Source organism: Sander lucioperca, chromosome 13 (assembly GCF_008315115.2).
Source record: "Sander lucioperca isolate FBNREF2018 chromosome 13, SLUC_FBN_1.2, whole genome shotgun sequence".
Lineage (NCBI taxonomy): Eukaryota > Metazoa > Chordata > Actinopteri > Perciformes > Percidae > Sander > Sander lucioperca.
Genome location: NC_050185.1, coordinates 26,339,267 through 26,365,421, shown reverse-complemented (window position 1 = coordinate 26,365,421; position 26,155 = coordinate 26,339,267). Strand labels below are relative to the sequence as shown.

The following is a 26,155-nucleotide window of genomic DNA, read 5'->3' as shown; positions in this document are numbered from 1 at the left end:
AATATCCATTTTCTAGTGGTGTATCAAATTATAATGCAGTAAAAAAAAAGCAGTTTGTTCCAGGTAATTGTTTGGCAATGAACTAGGCTCCTGGCTGGCTCGCCAAATTTTATATAACCCTTTTAGAGGTGGGGAACAGAAATGTATAATAATTATTTATGGCCAGTGGGATCAGAGGTTCTATGTTTGACTACGGAGCCCAGGATTAACCAAACAATACACCAGGGATGACTCAAACACAGTTGTACTTTCTTTGAGAAACAAAAATGCTTCCCTTTTTAATACATGGATTGGAAGGATAAGCCAAAAAACATAAAAATTGCACTCTTCAAATGACACAAATCTTACCCGGGTAAGTAGAAAAATAAAAAAATTTAAACAAAACTCATAGCTGTGATTTAAAGTTCAGAATCCCTCTCCCCCCGTTTTCAGTCACTTGAATTCAGTTTCAGTTTCAGTTCAGTTCGGTCCACTGTGGAAGTGGAGAGAGTTTGTCCTACCGCGAAGTTGGTGGTGGGTGTGTGTATGTAATGAAGTGTCGAAATCTGCGGGCGCCGTATCTCTAGTTCTCCTCTGGAATGTGGCTCGCCATCAACGTCTTGATTCAGGCTCCAACATCCAGGTAGATCAAAGGTTCAGAGGGTCCAAAAAAAACAAACCTGACCGATGCGCTTTCTTCATGAGGGAGACGTTAGATCTCTCCGACTGCACTCTCACAGGTCCAGGGCTCCACACTGGATTATTTCAAAGAGTTTTTAATCAGTTTTAACAGCTTTTATTGCAATATCTTCACGAGTTAGGTATCGTTCTCAACGCGGGGTTTGCTCTCTGTTGTTCCAGCAGCTCAAGGGGAAGTGAACTCTGCTCCGTGCAGGTCAACAGTCCGAGCTTCTTCCTGATTGGCTGACAGCACGTCTCCAACCCATCTCCTTCAAAATAAACTTCCTATTTATTTTCTCTTTATCTCAATTTAATTGCTTTTTAGACAAATATCAGTTTTTAATCTTTGACATTAATAACATTCTTCATGAATTGACTTTTTAATATAAATTTAGCTCTTTTAATATAGATTTTTAACCTTGGTTACGCCCTCCCGTCTTGAATTCATGCACGCCTCTGTGCATGGGAGTGGCTATTTAGTAACAGGTCTGAAGGATGAGTTCAGGTTTGTTTTTGAATCTTCAACTTCCAACAAAGCATCAGTAAGAGCCATACTCAGGCCTTGAAACAGAGACTGGACAATGGATACCAGTGGGCTTCTAAGATGTGAATACTGCAGTCGTTTAGGTCTTGTCTCTGTTTCTGGTTGAACGTTGTACAGTGCTGCTTTGTCCATCAGTGTCAATACTTTCAGATGGCACTGTATCACTGGTAACTTTTGCACCATCATCCATCTCTCTCTCTTTTCTTTCAACAGGGACATCCATTTCAGGAGTTTGTATAGTTTTCTCGGTAAGAAGGTCATCTCCAGCAGATCCAGGGACACTGAAAGGTAAGTATACACTTGTCGATTCTTTAGCCCTTGTTTCTTTTTCAGGTGTTGTACGAGAAGTAGCAGGCGAACATCCACTCCCGGCAGCAGCTGGCAGAGCATCAGGTAGGTCTCCTGCTTTCGCACTGCATGAGTCGCCAGATGGATTAACAGGTAAGTGATCTTCACCCACTGGAGCATCAACAGGATGGGATATGTTTCTCCCCTCGTTCTCTGAGAAGGTGAGCTCAGGATTGATGTTTGATCAGGGAATTTCATAGACAGTTGTAAATCTTCCAATTTCTTTGTCTGGCTGTTCTTTGAACCACTTGTATGGAATGTCATCCTCAGAGTCACACTGATCATTGACATCATCAGACTGTTCAACTGACTTACGTGTTCGTGGCCTGCGTACTTTTGGCAAATCTGGCTTTTCAACACTCAGTGGGAGAGAACCACACTCCTTCAAATTCATATCTCCCACACATCTCTCCATCAACCGCTAGAACGTACTCAGAGCGTTTGTGACTCCTTGAGGCATCCGGTTAAATTCCCAAAACCCCATGGGACAGACGAGGGCGGTTTTGGGTTTGTCTGTTTCCTCAACCTGGATCTGATAATAGCTGGACTTTAGGTCAAGGACGGAAAACAACTTTGACCCAGTGAGTGAGGAGAACGCCTCTTCCATGTTCGGGAGTACGTAAGCATCTTTCACAGCATGGAGATTGAGTTTCCTATAATCAATACAGAGACGGACCTCTCCGTTCTTCTTCCTCACTACCACTATAGGCGACGAGAATGGAAACTCAGATTCTCTGATCACTCCAGCTTGAAGCAGTTCTTGTAAATGCTTACGGACAGCCTCCAAGTCATGGGATGTATGGGGTGGGCTCTGTGCTTGAATGGCATCTCGTCTGAGAGCTTGATTTGGTGCTTAACCCGATCAGTTCTGCCGAAGTCAAGATCATTCTGTGCGAAAACTTCAGGCATGCTGTTCAGTTTCCATGTGATATGTTCTTTCCATTCAGCAGGAACCGGAGAATCACTGAAGTTCAATGTGATGTCTGACTTCTGGAGAGAGTCTGATTTTGAGGTAAGTACACTATGCTCTTGTGAGAGAACTTTCTGAAAGGCACTGATCTCACCAATAATACATCTTTGGGGGACAATAACATCATGGTCTGATTCGTTGGTAAGTACTACTGGGACTTTGCATGGCTTTTTAGTGGGCAAATCAAGAAGGCAGGTTTTCACCAGCAGACCACCTGGCAACGAAGATGAGGAAGAGTGCTCCAGAACTACTGATTTCTCCGTAGTGAACCCACTGACTGCAACACAACCTTCCAAGACCACGGTTTGGCCAGCTGGGACCAACTAGGGGTCTTTGTCATGCATCTTCACCAACCCAAGGTTACCACCCTTACTCTGTTGCTGCCTGAGCTCAAGGACTTAGAGCACTGCCTTGTAGCCATGTGCTGCTGGCTGCTGTGCCTCAGGAGCAGTGTAACAGTACATATCATATAGTACATCAAGCGTGTTGGTACCCATCAGCATGAGTGAGTCAGAAGCAGCATGAACATCTGGAACCACCAAGGCGAGTGTTGGAACCTCGATTTCCACTCCCACAAACTCTTTGGGGCTCCTTGAACTTCAAGTAAGTCGAACAGTGGTTTGATTTCATGTCCAGAAAGGTGTTGCTGACAGAAGGACTGAGGGACTGTGGTAACTTGGGAGCGGTGTCCAGTAAGGAGATTGTGGAGCTCCCCTCCACTTCCACCCGTGCTGTGCTCTTTGTGCCTACTAAGCCTTTAGGTAGCTTGAAGGGACGACCTCTTGTATAAGACTGTTTTAGCATGGCACGTTGCTTGGGTTCAGTGGGACATGGTTGACTAATATCAGTTCTTGTCTGTCCCTCGACAGGAACTGAACTCAGTTTAAAGGAAAAGTAGCGGCGTTCTGAGCTTCCCACAACTGCTGTCGTTGCCTCAGTTCTTTCCGTTTTGCTGCTACCAGGGCAGGATTGGCATCAGACTCACAGGTGGCAACGACATGCCCATCCTCCCCACAGCGAAAGCAGTACCAAGGCTTTGGCTTGGAAGTTGTACCCTTGTGAGAAGGTAAGTTGGTTTCTGTGGTTGCATGGTCAGGTTTTTGTGTGTTTGCCATTTTTGAAGTTTCTCTTTTGGGAGACACTCTTTTTCTTTTTCATGAAGGATGTTAGCTGACTTTTCAAGTCTGCAACCTGTTTCCTTAGCTCATTTATGCTACTAGTGTCAGGCTCAGCTTGGGTCTCACCACAGTTACACATAGTTTGCACGTGGGACACAGCTTTCTGCTTCCTGGTGCCCAAGTGTTGTTTCATTCTCACGGCCTTGGCTTCTTGCCTATCTTCCTCAGTAAGTAAAAGCATTACGAGTTCAGCAAATGATGGGGGGTTCTGTTTTTTGTGTTCTAGGCAGAGGTCATTAAGCAGAACGTTGTCCCAACAGCCCCTGCAGAACTGTCGAAGTAGGTGACTGTCTACGTCCTGTGCTGGGACACATTCTCTGCACACGGCTTTACACAGGGCAACTTGAAGATGCTGCAGGTAGGAAGACGGTTTTTCTCCAGAGTCCTGGAATGTGTTCATGAACCGTACAAACAGTTCCCTTCCCATCTTCTAACATTTGCAGATAAGCTGTAGGGGATGCTTCAGGACCAAGATGTCTAACAACATCAGAAGCTGGGACAAGACTCCTTCTTGGAGAAGATTGTCCTTATTTTCTCAAGATCAGAAACAGAAACATCTTTCATCATCAAATCAACATGAGACTGCCAAGTGTCGTAATCAACCTCACTGTATGGTCTAGGGATTTTCCCAGAGAAAGCTCTCAACCTCAGAGTGGGATGAGAGTGTGATGGTTTGTCTTTGCTCCTCACAATGTGCTCCACCACTATCTTTTGCACCTCAGGTGGGTAGAGTTCACTGGGGTTCAGAGTCATGGGTGTCTTTGAGTTAAAGGAAGGAGCAGTTGTCCTCTGATTAACATCCAAGAGATCAAGCTCGATGAGAGAGGAAACATCAACCAGCCGTTGTGATGGAACGTCATGCTGGCTGGGCTCTGCAGCCTGCTCAACTTCCTGAAGGTGTTGGAGGGAAGTAGGATCCTCACTGGATCCCACACCCTCAATAGACCCCTATTTGGGATATTACCTCCTTTAACACCTCCTCAAAGTCCTTTCCACTGAGCTTGGCTATTTCTTTGAGCTTGTCAAGGTAAGTTTGTGTGACACTGCTGCTTACTTTTTGTGTGTGGACACTTGCAAGGGCTCAAACATAGTAGGTGATATCAGGACTGTCTGGAAATGGGTTAGTGTAAGGCAAAAGAGGTTCTAATGCTTGTACAGCAGTGCTGTGGTTATACTCTACTATCAGGTTTGTATGAAACTCTGTAGTTGGGTCATGTATCTTTACAGTCCTACTGATTGAACCATACTTTTTCAAAAAGTCAAATGTTTTCATCTTTCTCTGATCCTGTCAACCCACTCACTAGGACTGCATTTGGAAATTTGATGCTCAATTTATCAATACTATCCATTTTCTAGTGGTGTGTCGAATTATCATGCAGTAAACAAAAGCAGTTTGTTCCAGGTAATTGTTTGGCAATGAACTAGGCTCCTGGCTGGCTCGCCAAATTTTATGTAACCCTTTAGAGGTGGGGAACAAAAATGTATAATAATTATTTATGGCCAGTGGGATCAGAGGTTCTATGTTCGACTACACAGCCCAGGATTAACCAAACAATACACCAGGGATGACTCAAACACAGTTGTACTTTCTTTGAGAAACAAAAACGCTTCCCTTTTTAATACATGGATGGGAAGGATAAGCCAAAAAAACTAAAATTGCACACTCTTCAAATGACACAAATCTTACCCGGGCAAGTACAAAAATAAAAAAATGTAAACAAAACTCATAGCTGTGATTTAAAGTTCAGAATCCCCCCCCCCCTCCCCTCGTTTTCAGTCACTTCAATTCAGTTTCAGTTTCAGTTCAGTTCGGTCCACTGTGGAAGTGGAGAGAGTTTGTCCTACCACGCAGTTGGTGGTGGGTGTGTGTATGTAATGAAGTGTCAAAATCTGCAGGCGCCGTATCTCTAGTTCTCCTCTGGGCTGTGGCTCGCCATCAACGTCTCGATTCAGGCTCCAACATCCAGGTAGATCAAAGGTTCAAAGGGTCCAAAAAAAAAAACCTGACTGATGTGTCCTATTCCTATTTACTTCCTATTTGTTTTCTCTTTATCTCAGTTGAATTGCTTTTTAGACAAATATCAGTTTTTAATATTTAACATTAATAACGTATGTGAGGACCAGGTCAATAAGTGAAGTGGCTGATACAGCTATTGAAAATGAAGAAGAGGAAGTGGCACATGAGTTCCTGGTCCGCTTAATAGCAAGTGCTGAAGAAGTAAAAGGAAAAGACGAGCAAATACAGGATCTCGATGATAGTGTCACTAAGGATGCTGTAGCATTGGCCAGCCTACAGGAGCAAGATGCAGCATTGCAGCTCATTTTTCAGTCTTGTACAAAGAAATTGGAGGAAGAAATGGCAAGGTTGACTAACAAAATGACTGACCAGAGACCCAGTCAGGGTTTATTCCCCAAGCTAGCTGCTTCATCAGCAACCCAGCCACCTGCAGTGACCATACGTAGGGAATTTAAAATGAATGGCCAGATTGGAGAGAGGGGTCAGCGAGATAAGTTGTCATACTCTAACCTGGTCCATCAAATTGAAATGGGACGGAAAAGAAATCACAAATTATTGAAGCTTTTGTCAGGGCCATAAGCCCAGGCCTGAGCCTCTGTGATATGCTGGAGATCAAAACAGACCTCACCCTCTCACAGCTTCGTACTGTCTTAAAGAGGCACTACAAAGAGGATAGCTCCACTGATCTCTACCATCGGCTAATAAATATCACCCAGGATAGTAACGAGTCGCCACAGAACTTTCTATTCAGGGTGATAGAGCTGAAGGAGAGACTTCTTACAGCATCCAGAGAACCAGGTACAGATGAACAGTACAGTGCTGAATTGATACAGAGAAAGTTCTTGAGAGCTGTGGGTACAGGATTGATAAGTGACAATGTGAAATATCAGATCAAGAGCTACTTGGATGATCCAGCAGTTACTGATGATGTTCTGATTGCTAAAACAAATGAAGCGGCAAGCCTTGAGTGGGAGCGACAACAAAAGTTCAGGAAAAACAGCAGAGAACCTAAAGTGAGAGAAATAAAAGCAGAGGCCCAGCCAGTTCAGGAGGCATTAATTGGAGCAGTAGGTGGCCAAGAGCTCCGTCATCCGCCACACCTACAAAAGTCAAAACTGTTAGAACCCAACCAACAGTGACTCGTAAGGAATTGGAACTCCTTGATATCATCAACCAATTAAAAGGTGAAATAGCTGAAATAAAGGGGGCTATTCATGAATCACACAGACCTTCTCTCCCGCACCGTCCAACTAGGAAGCGGGGCTGTAGAGATTGTCAGGACAGCAACAGAGGAGAACAGTGGGACCATTGCTTCAAGTGTGGACATTTTTCCAGGGGATGTCGGACCCGGAGGAAGGCCACAGACAGGTCAGAGCAGGTTGATATGTCCACTAGCATTGTAACATCTCATCCATCTACATCTGTTACAGAACGCAACAAGAATGAGCTGCAAAAAGATGTTCATAAGCTCATAACTGATAGTATTCAGCAGCTGGAGGCAAAAATGGCTGCTAACACATCTGATAAGATAAGTGAAGCCGTCAGCGTCAGTCTCCTCTCCCCAAAACGAAGGGCTCAGCTCCTCAGTCTGATAGGGAAGAAAAATATAATCACCTGCCTGGTGGATGGTGTGAGAACAAGAGCATTATGGGACACAGGTTCACAGGTTTGCCTGATAAATGAGAAGTGGAGACAACAGAACATACCACATACCACAGTTAGAAGCATAGCCGAAATCCTGGGACCGGGTACACTAGATGGGAGGGCAGTGAATCAGACACCAATCCCTTTTTCTGGGTGGGTTGAAATCAAGTTTGGGTTGCCCACAGTTGAGGCCACACAAGTTGAGCTGCAAGTGCCAGTGCTGGTAGCTCATGGAAATGGAGTTGCGGAGGAGCCAATCATTGGATACAATGTGATTGAACATCTATTAGAACAGGGCATAGGGCCACCACGTGTAGTAACAGAGGTTGTCAGCGCAGCATTCTCCTTTGACTGTAAGAAAGCAGAGTTTTTTTTGAAAGTGATGAAGAGTGAAGAATGGTTTACTGACTCGGTGAAGGTACAGTGAAAACAGGGAGAGAGCTACTGAGTATTCCAGCTGGTCAGACCAAAACTGTTAAGTGTAGTGTGAGAGCAGGCCCACTTCCAGGGCACCAGGATGTCCTATTTGAGCCAAACCCACATCCACAGTTACCAGAGGGGTTAGAGGTCCGCGAAAGTGTAGTGCGTCTTCAGCGAGGTACGTGGTCCCGCATCACCATCCCAATCACCAATAACACACCTTATGAGATCTTACTACCCCCAAGAACTGCTCTTGGACAAACTCAGACGGTCAAAACTATATACCCAGCTAACACAAGACCCGTAGAAATAAATCAGACAGAGACAAAAATGCCAACCACGGAAAAACCATCTTCACCAGCGGCAGGGGAACAGACAGAACAAGAAAAAGGAAAAAATGGCGTTTGGGACCCTCCAGTACCCCTTGATCATCTTTCCCTCGCACAGCAGCAGAAAGTCAAACAGCTACTGAGGGAGGAGAGTAATGTCTTCGCTCAGGATGAACATGATGTGGGAAACATACCCTCACTGCAGCTGAAGATCCGCCTCAATGACACCACACCCGTAAGGCGGACATATATATCAGTACCCAAATCACTTCATAAAGAGGTAAAAGAGTACCTGGAAGACCTGTTAAACTGAGGATGGACAACTAAGTCAAAATCTCCTTATTCCAGTCCCATTGTGTGTGTACGGAAAAGAGATGGGAGTCTCCGCCTATGCTGTGACTACCGAGAGTTTAATAGGAAGTCAATCCTGGACCGTCATCCAATTCCGCGCATACAAGACATGCTTAACACTTAAGGAATTTCCTGGTTTTCTGTCCTTGACCAAGGAAAGGCCTACCACCAGGTTTCCTGGAAGAGTCAAGTCGCCCTCTCACTGCATTTATCACACCATGGGGACTGTATGAATGGGTGAGAATCCCCTTTGGATTATCATCTGCTCCCGCAGAGTTCCAGAGGTCCATGGAGGAATGCTTGCTTGGGCTGCAAGATGAAATATGCTTACCTTATTTGGATGACAACCTGGTTCACTCACCGACATTTGAGGACCATTTGAACCATTTGAAGAAGGTCCTGCAGCGTTACCAGAGCCATGGAGTTAAATTGACGGCAAGAAAATGCGAGCTCTTCAAAAATCAGGTCAGATTCCTGGGGAGGCTCGTCACCAAGGATGGTCATACCATGGACCCTGCAGACATAGCCCCTGTCCAGATTTTAAAGCAAAGGAACCCCACCACTGTTGGGGAAGTGAGGAAAGTGTTGGGATTAATTTCTAATTACCGCAACTACATCCCAAACTTTTCACGCATAGCCAAGCCTATCTATGACCTCCTCTCCACAGAAAAGACACTTAAAACAAAGCACAAGCAACGGAAGCTGGACAAAAGAACACAAAGTAAAGGGGGTTAGTTGCGGTCATCTCATTCAGTTGTGTGGTCAGCTGAACACCAGCAGGTACTCTCTCAGCTAGTTGACTTCCTCTCTCAACCACCAGTTTTAGGGTACCCAAACTTCGAGCAGTCATTCATCTTACACTGTGATGCATCACAGGAGGGACTTGGGGCGGTGCTTTACCAGAGGCAACATGGAAAGCTCGTAGTGATTGCATATGGGTCCAGGAGAAAAACTACCACCTTCACTTAGGAAAATTGGAGTTTCTGGCCATGAAGTGGGCCATATATGAGAGGTTCAGGGACTATCTTTACTACTCTCCACCATTCCTAGTCTACACTGACACTGACAATAACCCTCTCACATATGTGCTCACCACGGCCAAGTTGAATGCAACCACCCACAGGTGGGTAGCTGAACTCGCTGACTTCCACTTCTCGATCAAGTACCGGCCTGGCAGGGCTAATAGGGATGCTGATGGTCTCTCGCGCATGCCCTTGGATATGGAACAGTACATGCAAACCTGCACACAAACAGTGGCACCTGATGTCATAAACAGTGTGACTCAGGCTCTGGCAGTCCAACTACAAGGGAGTGAACCATGGTTATGTCCGCTGACCATCTCAACAGTGTTAACAGGAGAAAACACGAAAGGGGGAATGTCAGTGTTGGAGATCCCAAAAATATCTCTGAGAGAGGCACAAAAAGAGGATCTGGTGATTGGGGAAGTGCTGAAGTATGTTGTCTCAAACTACTGGCCAAAAGGAGGAAAACAGTTTCGCAATAAGGAAATAGCTGCTCTGGTTAGAGAAAAACAGAAACTTCACCTTGATAAGGAGGGTCTACTGTACAGGAAGATGGTCAGTCGGTCACAACTACTTCTGCCCAAGAAGTTCCACAAGCTTGTCTATAAAGAACTGCATGAGGAGATGGGTCACCTTGGTGTGGAGAGGGTTCTGACTCTAATCCGTGACCGCTTTTATTGGCCTCACATGCAGAGGGATGTTGAGCATTACATCACACAGATGTGCAGCTGTCTAAAAAACAAATGTCCCAACAAGCCAAACAGAGCACCCCTCACCAACATCATCACCACATACCCGTTCGAGCTGGTGGCCATTGATTTCTTACATTTGGAGAAATGTAAGGGAGTATATGAATATATCCTTGTGGTGATGGATCACTTCACACATTTTGCTCAGGCCTACCCCTGCAAAGACAAAGCTGCCAAGACCGCTGCAGAGAAGATATTTGGAGACTTTGTATTGCGATTTGGTTTTCCCACAAAACTCCATCATGATCAGGGAAGGGAGTTTGAAAACAAACTGTTCGCCAAGCTTGAGGAATATAGTGGAGTCAAGGGGTCCAGGACTACACCATATCACCCGCAGGGGAACGGCCAGGTGGAAAGATTCAATAGGACACTGCTGGCAATGCTCAGAAACCTCCCAGAGACAGCTAAGGCAGATTGGAAAGTTTCCCTGGCAAAGGTAGTCCACGCTTATCACTGTACACGCAGCGAGGCCACTGGCTATGCACCTTACTTTCTCTTGTTTGGGTGAAACCCAAGGCTTCCCATTGACCTGATGTTCAGTCTCACAGTGAAAGATAAAAGCTTATCCCACGGAGACTATGCTGATAAGTGGAAAGCTCGAATGAGTGATGCTTACAGACTGGCGTCTGAGACAGCCTGTAAGGAGGGCAGACGAAGCAAAGCTCTCTATGACAGGAAGACCTATGGGGCAGAGTTGCACCCTGGATGCAGAGTACTGGTCCGAAATCTCAATGAAAAGGGAGGACCAGGGAAGTTGAGATCATTCTGGGAAGATCAAGTGTTTGTGGTGACAAAAAGGAAACATCAAGATAGCCCAGTGTATGAGCTCAAGCCAGAAACTGGAAAGGGAAGGATTCAAGTCCTCCATAGGAACCTTTTGTTGCCATGTGACTTCCTGCTGGTGGCGGAAGTGGACCCCTCTGCAGAACGAAGAAAAGAGAAAAAGAAAAACAACAACCAAGCAACCAAAGCAAGACGACAGTTCAGAGGATGAGGATGAATGGAGAGGAATCATTGGACTGCAAGCTCAAGATAAGGACCAGGTGGAACCTCATCTGTGGACAGAGGCATCAGAGGTCGATCCTGGAAATGGACCAGCAGACGTTGGGGATGTGAATAATGAGGACAATACTGAGTACCAGGGGGACCAAAACGAAGGGGAATTGGTGACACATGTTGGGACCGTCGAGGAGGTTAAACATTATCTTTTTCAAGCAAAGGGTTTTCAGCCAACATGTGACTCAAAGACCAAAGACCCAGAGACCATGTTGTCTTTCAGACAAAGGATCTTGGCCTACGGTAGAGTCCACATCCCTTGCTCCAAACTCCTAAATGAAGGAAAGCAGCTAAGAAGAGTAAAATGGCGTCAGGGAGGGGCCTGCAGATAAGGTTCGACACCTTCAGCTTCACTTTGACTCTCCCATTGGTTCAGAGGTACCATAAAACCAGCATGGAGCCAGGTCTGGTGGCCTGAGCTATAAAACTCCATGTCACCCCCCACTTCTCGTCTTTTGCCCTGTGACTTTGTCACTACAGCATGACACACAGAAATCTCAGCTTTCCACCTCAACTCCAGTTGACGACAGGTCAGCACGACAAGTTTGTGCTAAAACTTCAATTTTTGAAACAAAGTGGATTTAATTTCGGTGCTGGGAGCACCGTGGATCCTCTGAAACCACTCGCCAGTGTTTTCATATCTGCAGGAGAAGGAAACGTTTGTCTTCTCAAGTCGACTCTAGCTCCCTTCCGTCTGCTCTTTTTGGAAGGGAAGCTTCCTCTGATCTGCTGACGAGCAGACACGGACCCCCGTTTCTTTCTGTGGAAATCCATGGACAGGAACAAACGGACTGAACACACAGTACGAAGGCTTACGTCTGGGCAGAGATAAATAGTGTGTTTTATTAATGAGTAATTTGCTATTGCTGCTACTTTGTGTTACCATTAATGTGATCTGATTAATACAGTGCTACTGCTGCGTGTGTAATGTATTAATCTAGGATTGTGAGTCAAATCTATTCTGTGAATGTACTCTGATCACGGTGCATTGTTGATATGTTGTGTTGAATATGTAGCTAGCTTGTTCAGGCTGTAAATGCTACTTTCTGCTTCTCCCACTGCTGAGGAGTTTTAGGTACTGTTAGATCCAAGTATATATATATATATATATATATATATATATATATATATATATATATATATATATATCTTTCTTTCCTACTTCTCTAACCTTTCTCTCACACACACATATATGAACACATAGCTAGTTACACACACGCGCTAAGGTGAACAGCTGGCCAAACAGCGAGTCACATAAACTGCAGAGCGCACACCGCTCCTCAGTTCTGCGCTCCTGTCTCCCTCTTGTCAACCACACGTGTGCAGACACGTTAGCTTAGCAGCTAGCCTATTGTTGTTAGCACATAGCTTAGCCTGAATGAGCTAACGGCTAATCTTGGGCCTAGCCTATCAATACCGCCCTCTTGGGTTGAAACAGTTTTGTGCAGCTCACAAGAGTAGCCATTTTTGTAGTCTTTGGCTAGACTACACCTCGTCACCCCCTACTCTTTCACACTCACTCTCTCGCACCCACACACACACACACAGAGGGTCTCTCCACATGCTGTTTTGTTTTTGCTTTGTTTTGTTGTACTTAAAAGAAACATATATTGGTTTTAATTGATTAAAGGATTATTGATTGGCCATTGATAATTTTGAAGTTAATAAATTCTACTATACTTTAATTAGCAGTTGTTTGTGATTATTTGTATACTTACTGTATTAATTGCTGGTTAAACACAAGTCAGTGCTCGGATTTCACCCTTCCACTGACAAATGAGACTATTCCACAGTTCAATATTGGCCCCTGAAGTTTCAGGGTGGTGCCCCGTTTTGATTGTTTGTTGATTTGATAAAGTTATTAATAACCATATTCATAACTTTATTAATATTGATAAACATCTTTGATAATATGCCAATAATCTGATCTGTACCCCTACGTGTACCCAACACACAAGAAAAGGAAAAGGACATTGACACACCAGGTACTGAAAGACTGCAGTCTGCAGGCAGTGACCGAGAGGATGCTGACCAGTCCCCTGTCAGAGAGAAAAAGTATCCTTTGAGATTGAAAAAACAAAAGTTAATGTTTACTTATCATATATTAGGGCTGCCTACCATGTCTTATGAATGAGTATCTCTGGCAGACTTATAAACTAAATGGGGTGAAGTTCACATAAAACCAATGAGAGTTAGATTTCTGTTCTTGTTTTCCTTGAAAAGTTCCATAGGTTGAGTGGTGTTAGTTAAGTTATAATACAGCTCTGACAGCTGAATGGGTATAAAAATGTCTTGTTAAAGTATTATTGAGGGAACCTGCAATAACTACTGAACCACGTGTTTATTCTAAGAGGAGGTTAATGCCATGTTATAGAAACTTACTCAGAAAAGATGCAGATACCCATGCTCGGGATGGAAGTGGTAGTGGGCTGTTATCGTGCACAATGACACCTGCTGCAAGAATATGCCGTTAACGGGAGATACATGTCATATGGTTTACTGGAAATAGTAATGCATCTTCATGGACTTAATCATTTCTGACTCCTATGTGGCAATTACCTTTCTGTATGTAATGCATGAGTATAACATGTGGACTGATAATGTCATAATGGCGGGACGCCATTCAATTTTTGAAGGGAGAATGTGAGGACCAGGTCATGAAATAAGTTATACTGTTTAGTTCATAGGAAAAGCCACCACCCATATATATTATTTAATATTATTTATTTCATTTAATTTAATTGCATTATAACAGTTCATGTTCATTAAAATGTGCATTGCTTTATGTTGTTAAAAGAGTCACTGTCCTCCCTGCACTCAGGCATTGTAGTAGAAACATGTTGTTGCTCCCCAGCCACAAGAGGGAGTATACCCTTAAATGAGCGCTTCTGTCAGGAGTAAACAGAGTCAAAGCATGTACATTGCATGGTAGTGCTAAGAGCAAACGCTGGACAGAAATGTGTTAACAGTGTACGCAATGTCTGTGTATTTTGCAGTAAAGGAAGAAAATACTAAGTCACACTGAGTCCTTATTCACGTGTGCAACACGTACTTCATGAATTTACTTTTTAATATAAATATAGCTCTTTTAATATAGATTTTTAACCTTGGTTACATATGGGTCAGCTGTTCTTTCCCATCCTGCTTTTGTTCTCTCCCCTTTTCCATGTGTTTTTTGTCTCCACCTAGAAGTTGCAAGAGATGTGACTACGAGGAAGTAGGTCAAGGGGCGTGGCCGTTGATTCCTGCACAGTTACCTGCACAGCTGCAGCGCATTCCATGATTCACCTCAGCAGTACATATACCCAGGCTGAGCACCTCATCAGCGCCAGGTCGTTACAACTACCCATGTGGTAACTTGACTTGAGTGTCCTTAGCTTGTTACTAGTAATCTGTGTTCCTAGTGGTACTGTTAACATTTTGTTGCTGTGTCCAGGTTCCACTCTGGACCTGCTGCTTTCTCTCCTGTGACCTGCTGTGCTGATTTCCCTGCTGTGTTGCCAGCTCCACACTGCTCTGTCCCCGTCTTCCACTATTGGATTCCTCCGTTAGTCAGAGCAGACTCTCCTCTGCCTGCCCGGCTCAAATCTCAGTCCTGCTCTGGATTCGCCATGGCCTGCCCGCCTCGAGCTTTGGTCCTGACCTGTATCTATCCTGCCCTGGCTCTGCCTTCATTGTTCCGCTAAGTACAGACTGTTCATTAAAAACACCTCTGAAGTTTCGTGTGGTTGTCTCTGTGTTCTGGGTCGAAACCGCAAGCACAGCAGCTATATTCGGAAAAAAGGCCTTATTCTGAATATTCAACCGGAATATGCTGTTTACATTTCCTGAATCAGATGTTATAATAAAATTGTTCAATTTTGTATAGTAAGTGAATTGTTTGATTTGTAAAATATATCATGAAGGGATAACATATGTTTAACATGTGGTTAAAGTTATGTTACATATATGTATGAATGCTAGAATAAAGATCAAACTCTCAAATGAATCTCAACTTCATGATTTTGATTACTGTGTTTACAGTTTTACCAAAAAAGCCTTCTTTATGAAAGTAAATAACAGGAAATATGTATCATTTTGGAAAAACTTTCAAACCAAACCAAGTGAGAACACAGCTGAGATGGATGAACAGACGGATCTCCTGTTGTGTGTTACCTGTGTAAAATGGAAACATATGTGAAACCAGCTCAACATAAGTTCTTCCAAGGTCTTTAATTGCATAAACACAAATCTAGAGGATAGGAGTGCGTAAAAGCTCACATCCATCACAAAGTCACACAACTACTGTAGGTGCACATTCCGCCTTTCCCTCCTTTTACATTTCATTCTTTGAATGAACAGCTTCTCTTTTGAATCAAATGCCACATGTATCATTCCTACTTTTTGTAGGGTTAATGGTTTGGGTCAATATTTGTGACTCAGGTTATCATCATAGATTGTTCACTGTTAAATTCATCAATTGTTGACTTCACATGTTACTTCACACAGCTGAAAATAAAGAAAAGAACATCATTTTACAGTTTTAATGTTTGAAAAAAAAAAAAACTCTAGATTTAAAATGATGGTATAACTCTTTTCAGGTGGAATAGTTTTGACAAACACTTGAGTATTTCTTGGGATTGCAGCCCATAGATAACAGGGTTGAGGCTGCCGGGAACAACATGAAAGAGAATGGCTGTAATCTTCCTGTACTCTGGGAACTGGGGGAAGCGATGAAGGGCGATGGGGCTCAGCCCACTAGCAAGCATGATCAGATACAGGCACAGATGAGTGCTGCAGGTCTTCAAGGCTTTACTGTTCAAAGATTTGCTGTTACTAGTCAGACAGGCTGCTGTGATATTAGAATATGTGAGAATTATACTGCAAATAGAGGATGAGAGCAGGACGACAGTGAAAACGAGGCCATAGACGTTATTGATGAACACATCCTCACAGGAGAGTTTAAAGAGCGAGGCATTATCACAGTAAGGGTTTGTGATCAGAGTCCTGCATCGGTTCAGCCGTATAGTCAGACCGAGCAGAATGGCCACCAAAACAAAGGACACTCCCCAGGCAGAAACTGTCAGCTTGATCACCATTTTCCCGTTCATTATCGTAGCATATCGCAGGGGATTACAGATGGCCACATATCTGTCAAAGGCCATAATCATGAGCACTGTGTGTGAGTTGGTACCGAACATATGTGTGGTAAAAGCTTGCATCAGACACTCATAGTAGTGAATAAGGCGCTCAGAGGGGGGCACCAGGATGTCTGCGAGCACCCGTGGAACCAGGAGAGAGTTTCCCATGACGTCATTTATCGACAGGTTACAGAAGAGGAGATACATCGGCTGATGGAGGCTTCTATCCGTCCATATCAAGATCACAATGCCCACGTTGGCAATTAAGATGAACACATAGGCCAAGAGCAGAAATAAGAAGACAGGGTACTTGTTAGTGTTGGTGACCATTAACCCCTCGAGCTGAAGAATGAGGCTGTTGTATGTATAGTTTTCCATCTGAGCTATACAGAAATAAAATGAGAGAGAGAGAGAGAGAGAGAGAGAGAGGGAGAGAGAGAGGTTAATAATTAATGATATACTTTACATACTGCAATAAACAAACTGGTAAAAATGTAAATTCTACAACAAAAGAAAATCACACACTGCTATGAAGACAATATTCTTGAGCAATATGAAGGCGCTCTTTACCCTTTCAGTCACAACAGTAGATGAACAAAGTACTCGAAGGCTTTACATCAGTGGAAATAGTAATCCCACAATAAAAAAACACGCTATTACATGTAAAAATATACCAAAGTAAACAAAACAGGTAGTAGCACTAAAAGTGTACTCAAAAGCAAAGCAAAAGTAGTTAAGATCAAACTCTTGTAAAATTGTAAATAACTGATGCAGAAATAATGGTAAAAGGAAAATACAACAGCAATATCAAGTTCCACAACACTTTAGCCCCGTACTGATACAGAAATTACTTTTCTCTATCATTGTAACCTTTACATTTAGCTGCACTAGAATCCAGTTGGCACCAGTGAAACACCAAAGAGTTGAAAAAAGAGATTACATATGTATATAACGTTCATACATTTGTTTGATCTCCCACCTTCTTATTTAAATTAGTTTACCACCCAAAGCATTTCACATGTGTGCCATTAAAAGTGAACTCCTCAAACGAAATGTTCATTTACATGTAGATGCCTTGCAAACATGACATCTTGAAAGCCAACTCTGATAATTCTGTCGATACGTGAAATGTGAAAAGTGCCTCATTTTAAACACCCTTCCCTGTAACAATTTAAATCAGAAAACCAACCATAAGAACCTTTCTGTCTCTCTGTCTTCTGGCCTTCTCTACAGGCAGTCTTTAAGTTTTATAAGCATTATTTCATCTGGGAAAACCCTGATCATTACCTAAGAAGCAATACGTAATCTTCATGGGATTAATGAAAACTGTCAACAAGCTTGTTAGGTAGAAGTTCATTATAAAGTTATTGTGTTTTGCCATCTTATAATTTTAGATGTTGGAGCACATAGACCACATACACATCTGTGACGACGTATCAGAGCCATAGGTACAAAAAATAAAACCCAGCACACAACAATTTTATTTGACATTTTAGTTAACTATAAGCACTTGAATTGAACATCTATCTGAAGGCTAAACCGTCTCATTGGTAGAGGAGGCTCATGATCAGCCTGGCCTGCGTTTGTAGGCAACATGCTTTGGAGCAGGGGCGATTCTAGGATGAGACCTTTAGGGGGGGTCAACCCCTGATGAGAATGTGACACAGATACAGTGCCTTGCAAAAGTGTTAACATGCATGCATGTTGGAGCTTCGCAGGGGGCGAGCCGACACACGCACACACACAAACACTGGCGCACACACCAGACGCCAGCCACCACGTCACTTCTGTTTACTGATAGCTAGCTTTTAACTCAGGCTAATTCATTAGCTTGTAAGTGGTGATTTTTGGCAGCCAGCCTTCCAAAAGATAGAACAATGAAATGGTGACCGATCATTAACCATTGACCGACAAGCAGGAAACAGAGTCTCAGTTCACCTGTCCGGGAGGCTCTGACACATTTTCCGCACTCCGTATCCGCAGACAGCTGTAGGCTTGTACCGGTTAATGTTCTGTGCATTGTCAGACACATGCAGCTACTTTCCTGAAACGGCTTGTGAGACTGACTAGTCCACAGCAGCCCGTGGCGTTTATGTCCGAGCCTGTCTCCACCGCCTCCACCTGCAGGTTGTCAGCTGTGTGGTTTGGAATTAAAGGGAGAAAACAGGGCAGAGTAACATGGCGGATATCGCTCATGTACATTTTTTTTTTTTTTGACGACGTAGTAAAGGCGGCAGGCATGTGTTACTTAGGCGGCCGCCTTAACTGCAAAGTGCTGTGGGAAACCCTGATGGAACTTAACCTGACACTTTATAAGTCACTGTTATAACGACCAATTTGACACAATGTTCTAACATTCAGCAATTTTACTTACATTTCAATTTGGGTTCTAATCTGTGCCATGAAATTACCAACTTCTTCTTTGGGGACTACCAATGTTAAACTTCACAACCACACTCCTGCTCTTCCTCTGATAGATCAGATAGGGACTCAGCCAAAGAGTCTGGCACAACGTTTCTGTTAACCCTTTCCTTGACTGGGTTACTGCTGCTGTACACAGGGAACATACTACTACGACAGCTGTACACAGGGAACATGGTTCTTTAAGAAACAAAAATGCTTCCCTTTTTAATACATGGATTGGAAGGATAAGCCAAAAAACATAAAAATTGCACTCTTCAAATGACACAAATCTTACCCGGGTAAGTAGAAAAATAACCTGACCGATGCGTTTTCTTCATGAGGGAGACGTCAGATCTCTCCGACTGCACTCTCACAGGTCCAGGGATCTACACTGGATTATTTCAAAGAGTTTTTATATTAACTTTCTTTATTGGGAGCAAATTCACAGGCAACAGCATAACAGTTCCATACAACAGACAGGGCTTCCATACTTTCATCATTTCCCCCCCCCCCTGATCTTTATATCCCTCCCACAATCCCACCCCACCCGAGAGAGAACAATTCTCAAGGTAATTCCAAATTTACATGTGAATAGTATAATACACAAAACAAAACAGATACATAAATAAATAAGGAAAATACGGAAATAAATAGATGAAATAAAGATGTACAAAAATAAATAAATACATTAAAAAAAAAAAAAAAAAGGGGGGGGGGAGGGGGGAGCTCAGTCGTCACTGTCAGGCAGAGATGCTAAAGATTCAATACAGTTTAAGAGAGGTCTCCAAGTTATTTCAAAGGCGTTTAAGGAGCCATTTAGGGAAAATCTGAGCTTTTCAAGTCTAATGGACAGGAACATCTCTTTCACCCATCTACTATGAGATGGAGGTCGAGGATGTTTCCAGCTAAGGAGTATGAGACGTCTGGCCAGCAGGGTGGCAAAGGCAAGAACGGTCTGCATGACTTTGGAAGAAAAAGGCTGCAAAGGGGCACCAAACAAAGCCAAGAGCGGCTCAGGAGAGATAACAGTGTCATATGCTGTGCTAAGAGTTTTGAAGATTTCTGACCAGAATGTGGCAAGCCTGGGACAGAGCCAGAACATATGGGAATGGTCAGCTGGGGAATGCTTACACCTATTACAGGAGTCCGATACATTGGGGTAAATCCGAGACAGCCTCAAATTAGTATAGTGAACTTTGTGTACCACCTTACACTGTAAGAGGCCGTGTCTTGCACAGATTGAAGAGGAATGAACTAGCCGTAAGACTCGTTTCCAATAATCATCAGGTAGAGTGAATCTAAGTTCTTGCTCCCAAGAATCTTTGGGACCGGACGCTGGGGTGTCAATAGTTGAATTGATAAGGCTATAAATAGTAGAAATTAGCCGCTTTTGTTCCGGAACAAGAGCCAATAATGAATCAACCAGAGATTCTGGGGGTCGACTAGGGAATTTGGGGTTCTGACTTCGAACAAAATGCCTAATCTGAAAAAAACGAAATAGGTGAGATTTAGGCAAGTCAAATTTCTTTGAAAGTTCGGAAAAAGACATAAAAGTTCCTTGGCTGTAAAGGTCCTTGAATTTAGTTATCCCTTTGTCAGACCAAGTCTGAAAGGTCAAATCAGTGCAAGAGGGCAAGAATAGATGATTGTTTACAATGGGGGAGAGGTCCGAAGATCTATGGAGGCCAAGGCTTTTCCTAATTTGAATCCAGATTTTAACAGAGTGAGCCACCACCGGGTTCATAGTAAAGTTGGAGGCAGCCAAAGGGATTTGGGAGCAAACCAGGGAATGAAGAGAGAGCGTAGATGATCCAAATTCCATATCCACCCATGCAGGCCGCTCCTCATCTGCTGAGTTGTGAATCCAGTATAGAAGTTTATGGACATTACAGGACCAGTAATAATGTAAGAAATTGGGCAATGCCAAGCCACCAAGAACCCTTGGGAGCTGTAGCACTGATTTTCTGATGCGCGGATTGTTATTGCCCCAGAGGAAGGAGCTTATTAATTGATCAAGCGATCTAAAAAATGACTTTTTAATAAGGATGGGGATATGTGAAAAAAAGTATAGAAACTTGGGTAAAACAACCATTTTTACTAAATTAACACGAACTACTAGGGACAGTGGGAGACCAGACCATCTACCAAAGTCTAATTTACACCTCTCAAGGAGAGGGGAGAAATTTTTGGAGAAGAGTCGATTAATTGGATTAGTCACATACACCCCCAAGTATTTAAATCCATCCGTAGCATATTTGAAAGGGAAAAAAGACGGGGGTATATTTCTAGCCAGAGAGTTGATGGGAAGAAGTTCGCTTTTGTGGAGGTTAAGTTTATAGCCTGAATAAGATCCAAATTTGTCAAAGATACTTAGAACCACAGGGAGAGAGGCCGCTGGATTAGACATGTATAAAAGGAGGTCGTCGGCATACAACGATAGCTTATGAATTTTCCCAGCTCTAGTGATTCCCTCAAACCCACCCTCTTGACGCAACCAGATGGCTAGGGGTTCGATAGCTATAGCAAACAAGAGGGGGGAAAGAGGGCACCCCTGTCTAGTTCCACGATGAAGGGGAAATGGGGCAGATTGGAGTCCATTTGTGTGGACTGAGGCGACTGGGCTGGTGTAAAGCAATTTTATCCAGGATATAAATTCTGGATTGAAACCAAATTTCTGCAGAGCAAAAAAAAGGAAGCTCCATTCCACCCTGTCGAAGGCCTTCTCCGCATCTAATGAGATTATCACTTCCGGAATGTTCGAACTAGGAGAGCTAATGATATTTAAGAGCCTCCTTGTGTTATGAAATGAGTACCTTCCCAGCATGAAACCCGTTTGATCAGTTGTTATTATACTTGGTAAGACCCGTTGTAGGCGTTGGGCTAGGATCTTTGACAGGATCTTTAGGTCGACATTTAAAAGGGAGATGGGCCTAAAGCTACCACACAAGAGAGGGTCTTTGTCACTTTTAAGCAGGAGAGAAATGGAGGCAGACGACCCTTAGCAAAGGATTCATTGTACATTCTCTGTAGGGCTGGAGCAATAGTGTCGGAGAATAGCTTAAAAAACTCAGCAGTGAACCCATCCGGGCCTGGACTTTTACCACTCTGAAGTGACATAACCGCCTCCTGTACTTCCTTGATAGAGATTGGGTTTCCCAGCTCCCTACACAAATCCACATTTATTTTAGGGAAGACGATCTTATCTAGAGGGCCACCACCATCCCAAACATCTGAAGAACATTGTGACGAGTAGAGGTTTGAGTAGAAAGAACTGAATATCCCATTAATCTCGACGGGATCTGAGGTAACTACACCTGTTACGGATTTGATCTTAGGAATCAACCTGGATAGTTTGGCTGTGCGTGCCTGATGTGCTAATAAACTTCCCGCTTTATCCCCAGACTCAAAGAAACGCTGTTTAGCTAGGAATAACTGCTTCTGTGTTTTACTAGAGGAGAACAAGTCAAATTTGGATTGAAACTGAAGGCGTTCTTTATAAAGAGCAGGGGTGGGAGCCAAGGCATATAAATTGTCGATTCTAGATATCTCCTTGGTGAGTGCCTCCGACTCTTCCCTTTCTGCCTTCTTTAAGTTTGAGACATATGATATAATTTGCCCACGCATAAACGCTTTAAACGTTTCCCATAGAGTGCGTCTAGAGATCTCTGGAGAGTCATTAGTGTCAAAGAACAGGGAGATCTGCAAAAGGAGGAATTCTTTGAAAGAAGCTTGGGCTAACAAAGAGGAGTTGAGTCTCCACTGTCTAGAGGGGGGGACACGGCTAGAAAAGCCAATCTCAATAGATACGGGAGCGTGATCTGAAATAACGATGCTATGGTATTCACATGAGTGAGCTTCTGATAAAAAATAATTATCCAAGAGAAAAAAATCAATCCGAGAGAATGAGTGATGGACGTGTGAAAAAAAGGAAAAAGCTTTGCTCGAATGGGATTTAGCTCTCCACGGGTCAAATAAACCTAAACTGATCTTATATGTATCAAGGACTTTGGATGATTTGGATAGCACCTGAGGATTAGAGGAAGACCTATCAAGGGAGGGGTCTTGAACTAAATTAAAGTCTCCACCAATAATTAAGTAGTGGTCATCAACTTTAGGGAGGGAAGAGAAAAAGCTTGAAATGAATTTATCATCATCCCAGGTAGGTGCATAGACACAGGCCATAACCACAGGCATGCCACATAATCTACCAGAAATAATTACAAATCGACCATTAGGGTCTTCAATGGACTTTGATAACTCAAATGGAACACCCTTGTGTATAAGAATAGCCGCTCCCCTTGCCCTTACTGGAAATTTAGAATGAAATACATCCCCTACCCAGGGTCGCTTGATACGGTTAACCTCTGAGGAACAGAGGTGAGTTTCCTGTAGAAAGAAAATATCACCCCTGAGTTGCTTTAAATGAGTCATTACCTTGTTAACTTTAATAGACTGGTTGGCGCCCTTCAGATTCCAGGAGATAAAATGAAGATTCTTACCCTGAGTTGTCATGTCATAAAGAAAAAGGAGCAGAAACCCTGCCAGGTCTGACGTGACTCCTGAGCAAAGGAAAAAGGGGAAAAAACAAAACAACAAAAAACAAAACGTATAACAAAAACAACATATACATATAAAAAATGGACCTCAAGGCATCCCTCCATATCTTTCCCACCCCCCATTCCCCTATACAAACCAAACACATCTATATCTTCAATCCCAACAGGATAACACATTCTGCTTCCATAAACTTCTCTTGTTCATGAGGTCATCCGGGTGAACAGCTTGCAAATATATACATCACATTTTTAAGAGGACGTCATATGATTACATTGGTCTTAACATTTAACTAAGGTAAACAGGCCATCGGTAAGTTTGCCTCAATATATACCTCAAGATATAAAAAAATAAAAAAAATAAATAAATAAAAAAGTCGTTACAAAAGAAAAAAAAAACATCCCACTTAATAAACACAACTGCAGGACAGCGCATAGTACATATCAATAAAAACAAAACACAAAGATAGTGAGGTTGAAAAAAAATAAATAAATAAATAATTAAATAAAGTATCTAATAAGGCAATGCCTACTATAAGATATATATGAGTGTATCAGAGGCACAACAGCCAAACCGAGGTCTCACTGAAACCAACTTAATAAGTTCGCAATCGTACTCAGGACAAAATCACAAATGGTACCCACATTGTACAATCGGAAGTAAACAAGGTCCCCAAAGCGGAATATAACAAGTCTATGCACATCGCTCCTGGTGCATAAGAAGAGTAAACATGGCCACACGCCTACCAGTTTCCATGGTCATCATCATGCCCGCCGAGGACGTCCGCAAAACAGTAATTCTTCAGGCGGCATATAATGGCAGGAGCAAGCGAGTTCATCCAAACCGTCGAGGCGGGGGATTCCAGGTGTGGGTGACATCGGTGGGCATTATACAATGCCCTATTCTTTATTCATCAGTCGCTCGTTATAAAATGCTTGCGCATCTTCCGGAGTCTCAAAGGTGAATGTTTCACCCTCATACGAAACTTGCAGGCGGGCAGGGAAGAGGAGCCTGAACTTCACTCCTTTCTGGTATAGGGCTTGCTTGATTTTGTTGAAACCGGCTCGTTTCTTTGCAGTGTTGGCGCTGACGTCTGGATACACCCGCAGCGTTGTGTCGCGGTGCTTAAGCTCATGTTGTCTGGCCCAGCGAAGCACCTTCTCCCTCTCCTGAAAGCGATGAAAGCATATCACAAAGGGCCTGGGTCTACCTCCCGGTCCAGGATTAGGGGCTAGAGAGCGATGTGCCCTCTCGAGCTCCGGGGGTTTGGGGAGGACTTCGGGGCCGAGATTCTTCATCAACAGCTCAGAAACGAACTCGGTCGGGTTCCGTCCTTTTTCACTGCCCTCCGGAACATTAATTATCCGGAGGTTAACTCTACGGGACCTGTTTTCCAGATCGTCAAGGCGGTCTTGAAGAGACTTATTCTGAGCTTGCAGTGTCTTCACAGCTCTTTCGGTGATTGTTATGCGCTCAAAGTTGTCCCCCGCCAGGGATTCTGCAGCGGCGAGGCGGCCATTAAAGTGACTCACCGTCTCGCGGAGCGCGTCCACAGAAGTCTGCAGCGGCCCAACGGACTCCCGAATTAACGTAGACATGTCCTTCAGAAGCGATGCTCGTTGCTTCTCCAGTTCGGAAACCAACTGGCTCGTTGATAAAATGTCCGGTGAGTCTTTGACGGGGTCAGGTGTACTGCTGTCGTCCGAGCTCGCGGCCGCCATTTTAGCAAGTTTGCTAGCTACAGTAGCCGACACTCCGCGAGTAACTGGAAAGTTCTGAGTGTTACTCGCTCTCGATTTAGAACCACTCATTTCGCGACTTAGTTGGAGCTATAATTGTTATACGCCACTTCTCCGAGTCAGTTGTGATGTTTACAGGGATATATTAACAGTTCAACCGGGAGCCCTCCAACAAGCGACTATCTCCTACATCGTCACCACCGGAAGTCATTTCAAAGAGTTTTTAATCAGTTTTAACAGCTTTTATTGCAATATCTTCACGAGGTAGGTATCGTTCTCGATGCGGGGTTTGCTCTCTGTTCTTCCAGCAGCTCAAGGGGAAGTGAACTCTGCTCCGTGCAGGTCAACAGTCCGAGCTTCTTCCTGATTGGCTGACAGCACGTCTCCAACCCATCTCCTTCAAAATAAACTTCCTATTTATTTTCTCTTTATCTGAGTTGAATTGCTTTTTAGACAAATATCAGTTTTTAATCTTTAACATTAATAACGTACTTCATGAATTTACTTTTTAATATAAATGTAGCTCTTTTAATATAGATTTTTAACCTTGGTTACATATGGGTCAGCTGTTCTTTCCCATCCTGTTTATTTGTTCTCTCCCCTTTTCCCTGTGTTTCTGTCTGTTTTGTTTTGTCTCCACCTAGAAGTTGCAAGAGATGTGACTACGAGGAAGTAGGTCAAGGGGCGTGGCCGTTCATTCCTGCACAGTTACCTGCACAGCTGCAGTGCATTCCATGATTCACCTCAGCAGTACATATACCCAGGCTGATCACCTCATCGGAGCTAGGTCGTTACAACTAACCATGTGGTAACTTGACTCAGTGTCCTTAGCTTGTTACTAGTAATCTGTGTTCCTAGTGGTACTGTTAACATTTTGTTCCTGTGTCCAGATTCCACTCTGGACCTGCTGCTTTCTCTCCTGTGACCTGCTGTGCTGATTTCCCTGCTGTGTTGCCAGCTCCACACTGCTCTGTCCCCGTCTTCCACTATTGGATTCGTCCGTGAGTCAGAGTGGACTTTCCTCTGCCTGCCAACCTCGGATCTCAGTCCT

At 43.6% G+C, this 26,155-nt stretch overlaps 1 protein-coding gene and 1 long non-coding RNA gene across 2 annotated transcripts; both read right to left on the bottom strand.

Moving 5' to 3' along the window:
- Positions 1-5,283: 5,283 nt before the first annotated feature.
- On the bottom strand, positions 5,284-19,230 carry LOC118492981. The gene is made up of 2 exons (XR_004894906.1): positions 19,128-19,230; positions 5,284-5,703 (listed from the first exon to the last, which is right to left on the bottom strand). It is a non-coding gene; the product is annotated as an uncharacterized LOC118492981 (long non-coding RNA).
- Positions 15,842-16,786, bottom strand: LOC116060394 (putative olfactory receptor 52L2). The gene has a single exon (XM_031313925.2). It carries the CDS (start codon positions 16,784-16,786, stop codon positions 15,842-15,844), a length of 945 nt encoding a protein of 314 aa, XP_031169785.2.
- Positions 19,231-26,155: the final 6,925 nt, after the last annotated feature.

Excerpts from the sequence above, each read along its gene's own strand:
- LOC116060394 (XM_031313925.2), bottom strand. The coding sequence starts at position 16,786 with ATGGAAAACTATACATACAACAGCCTCATTCTTCAGCTCGAGGGGTTA.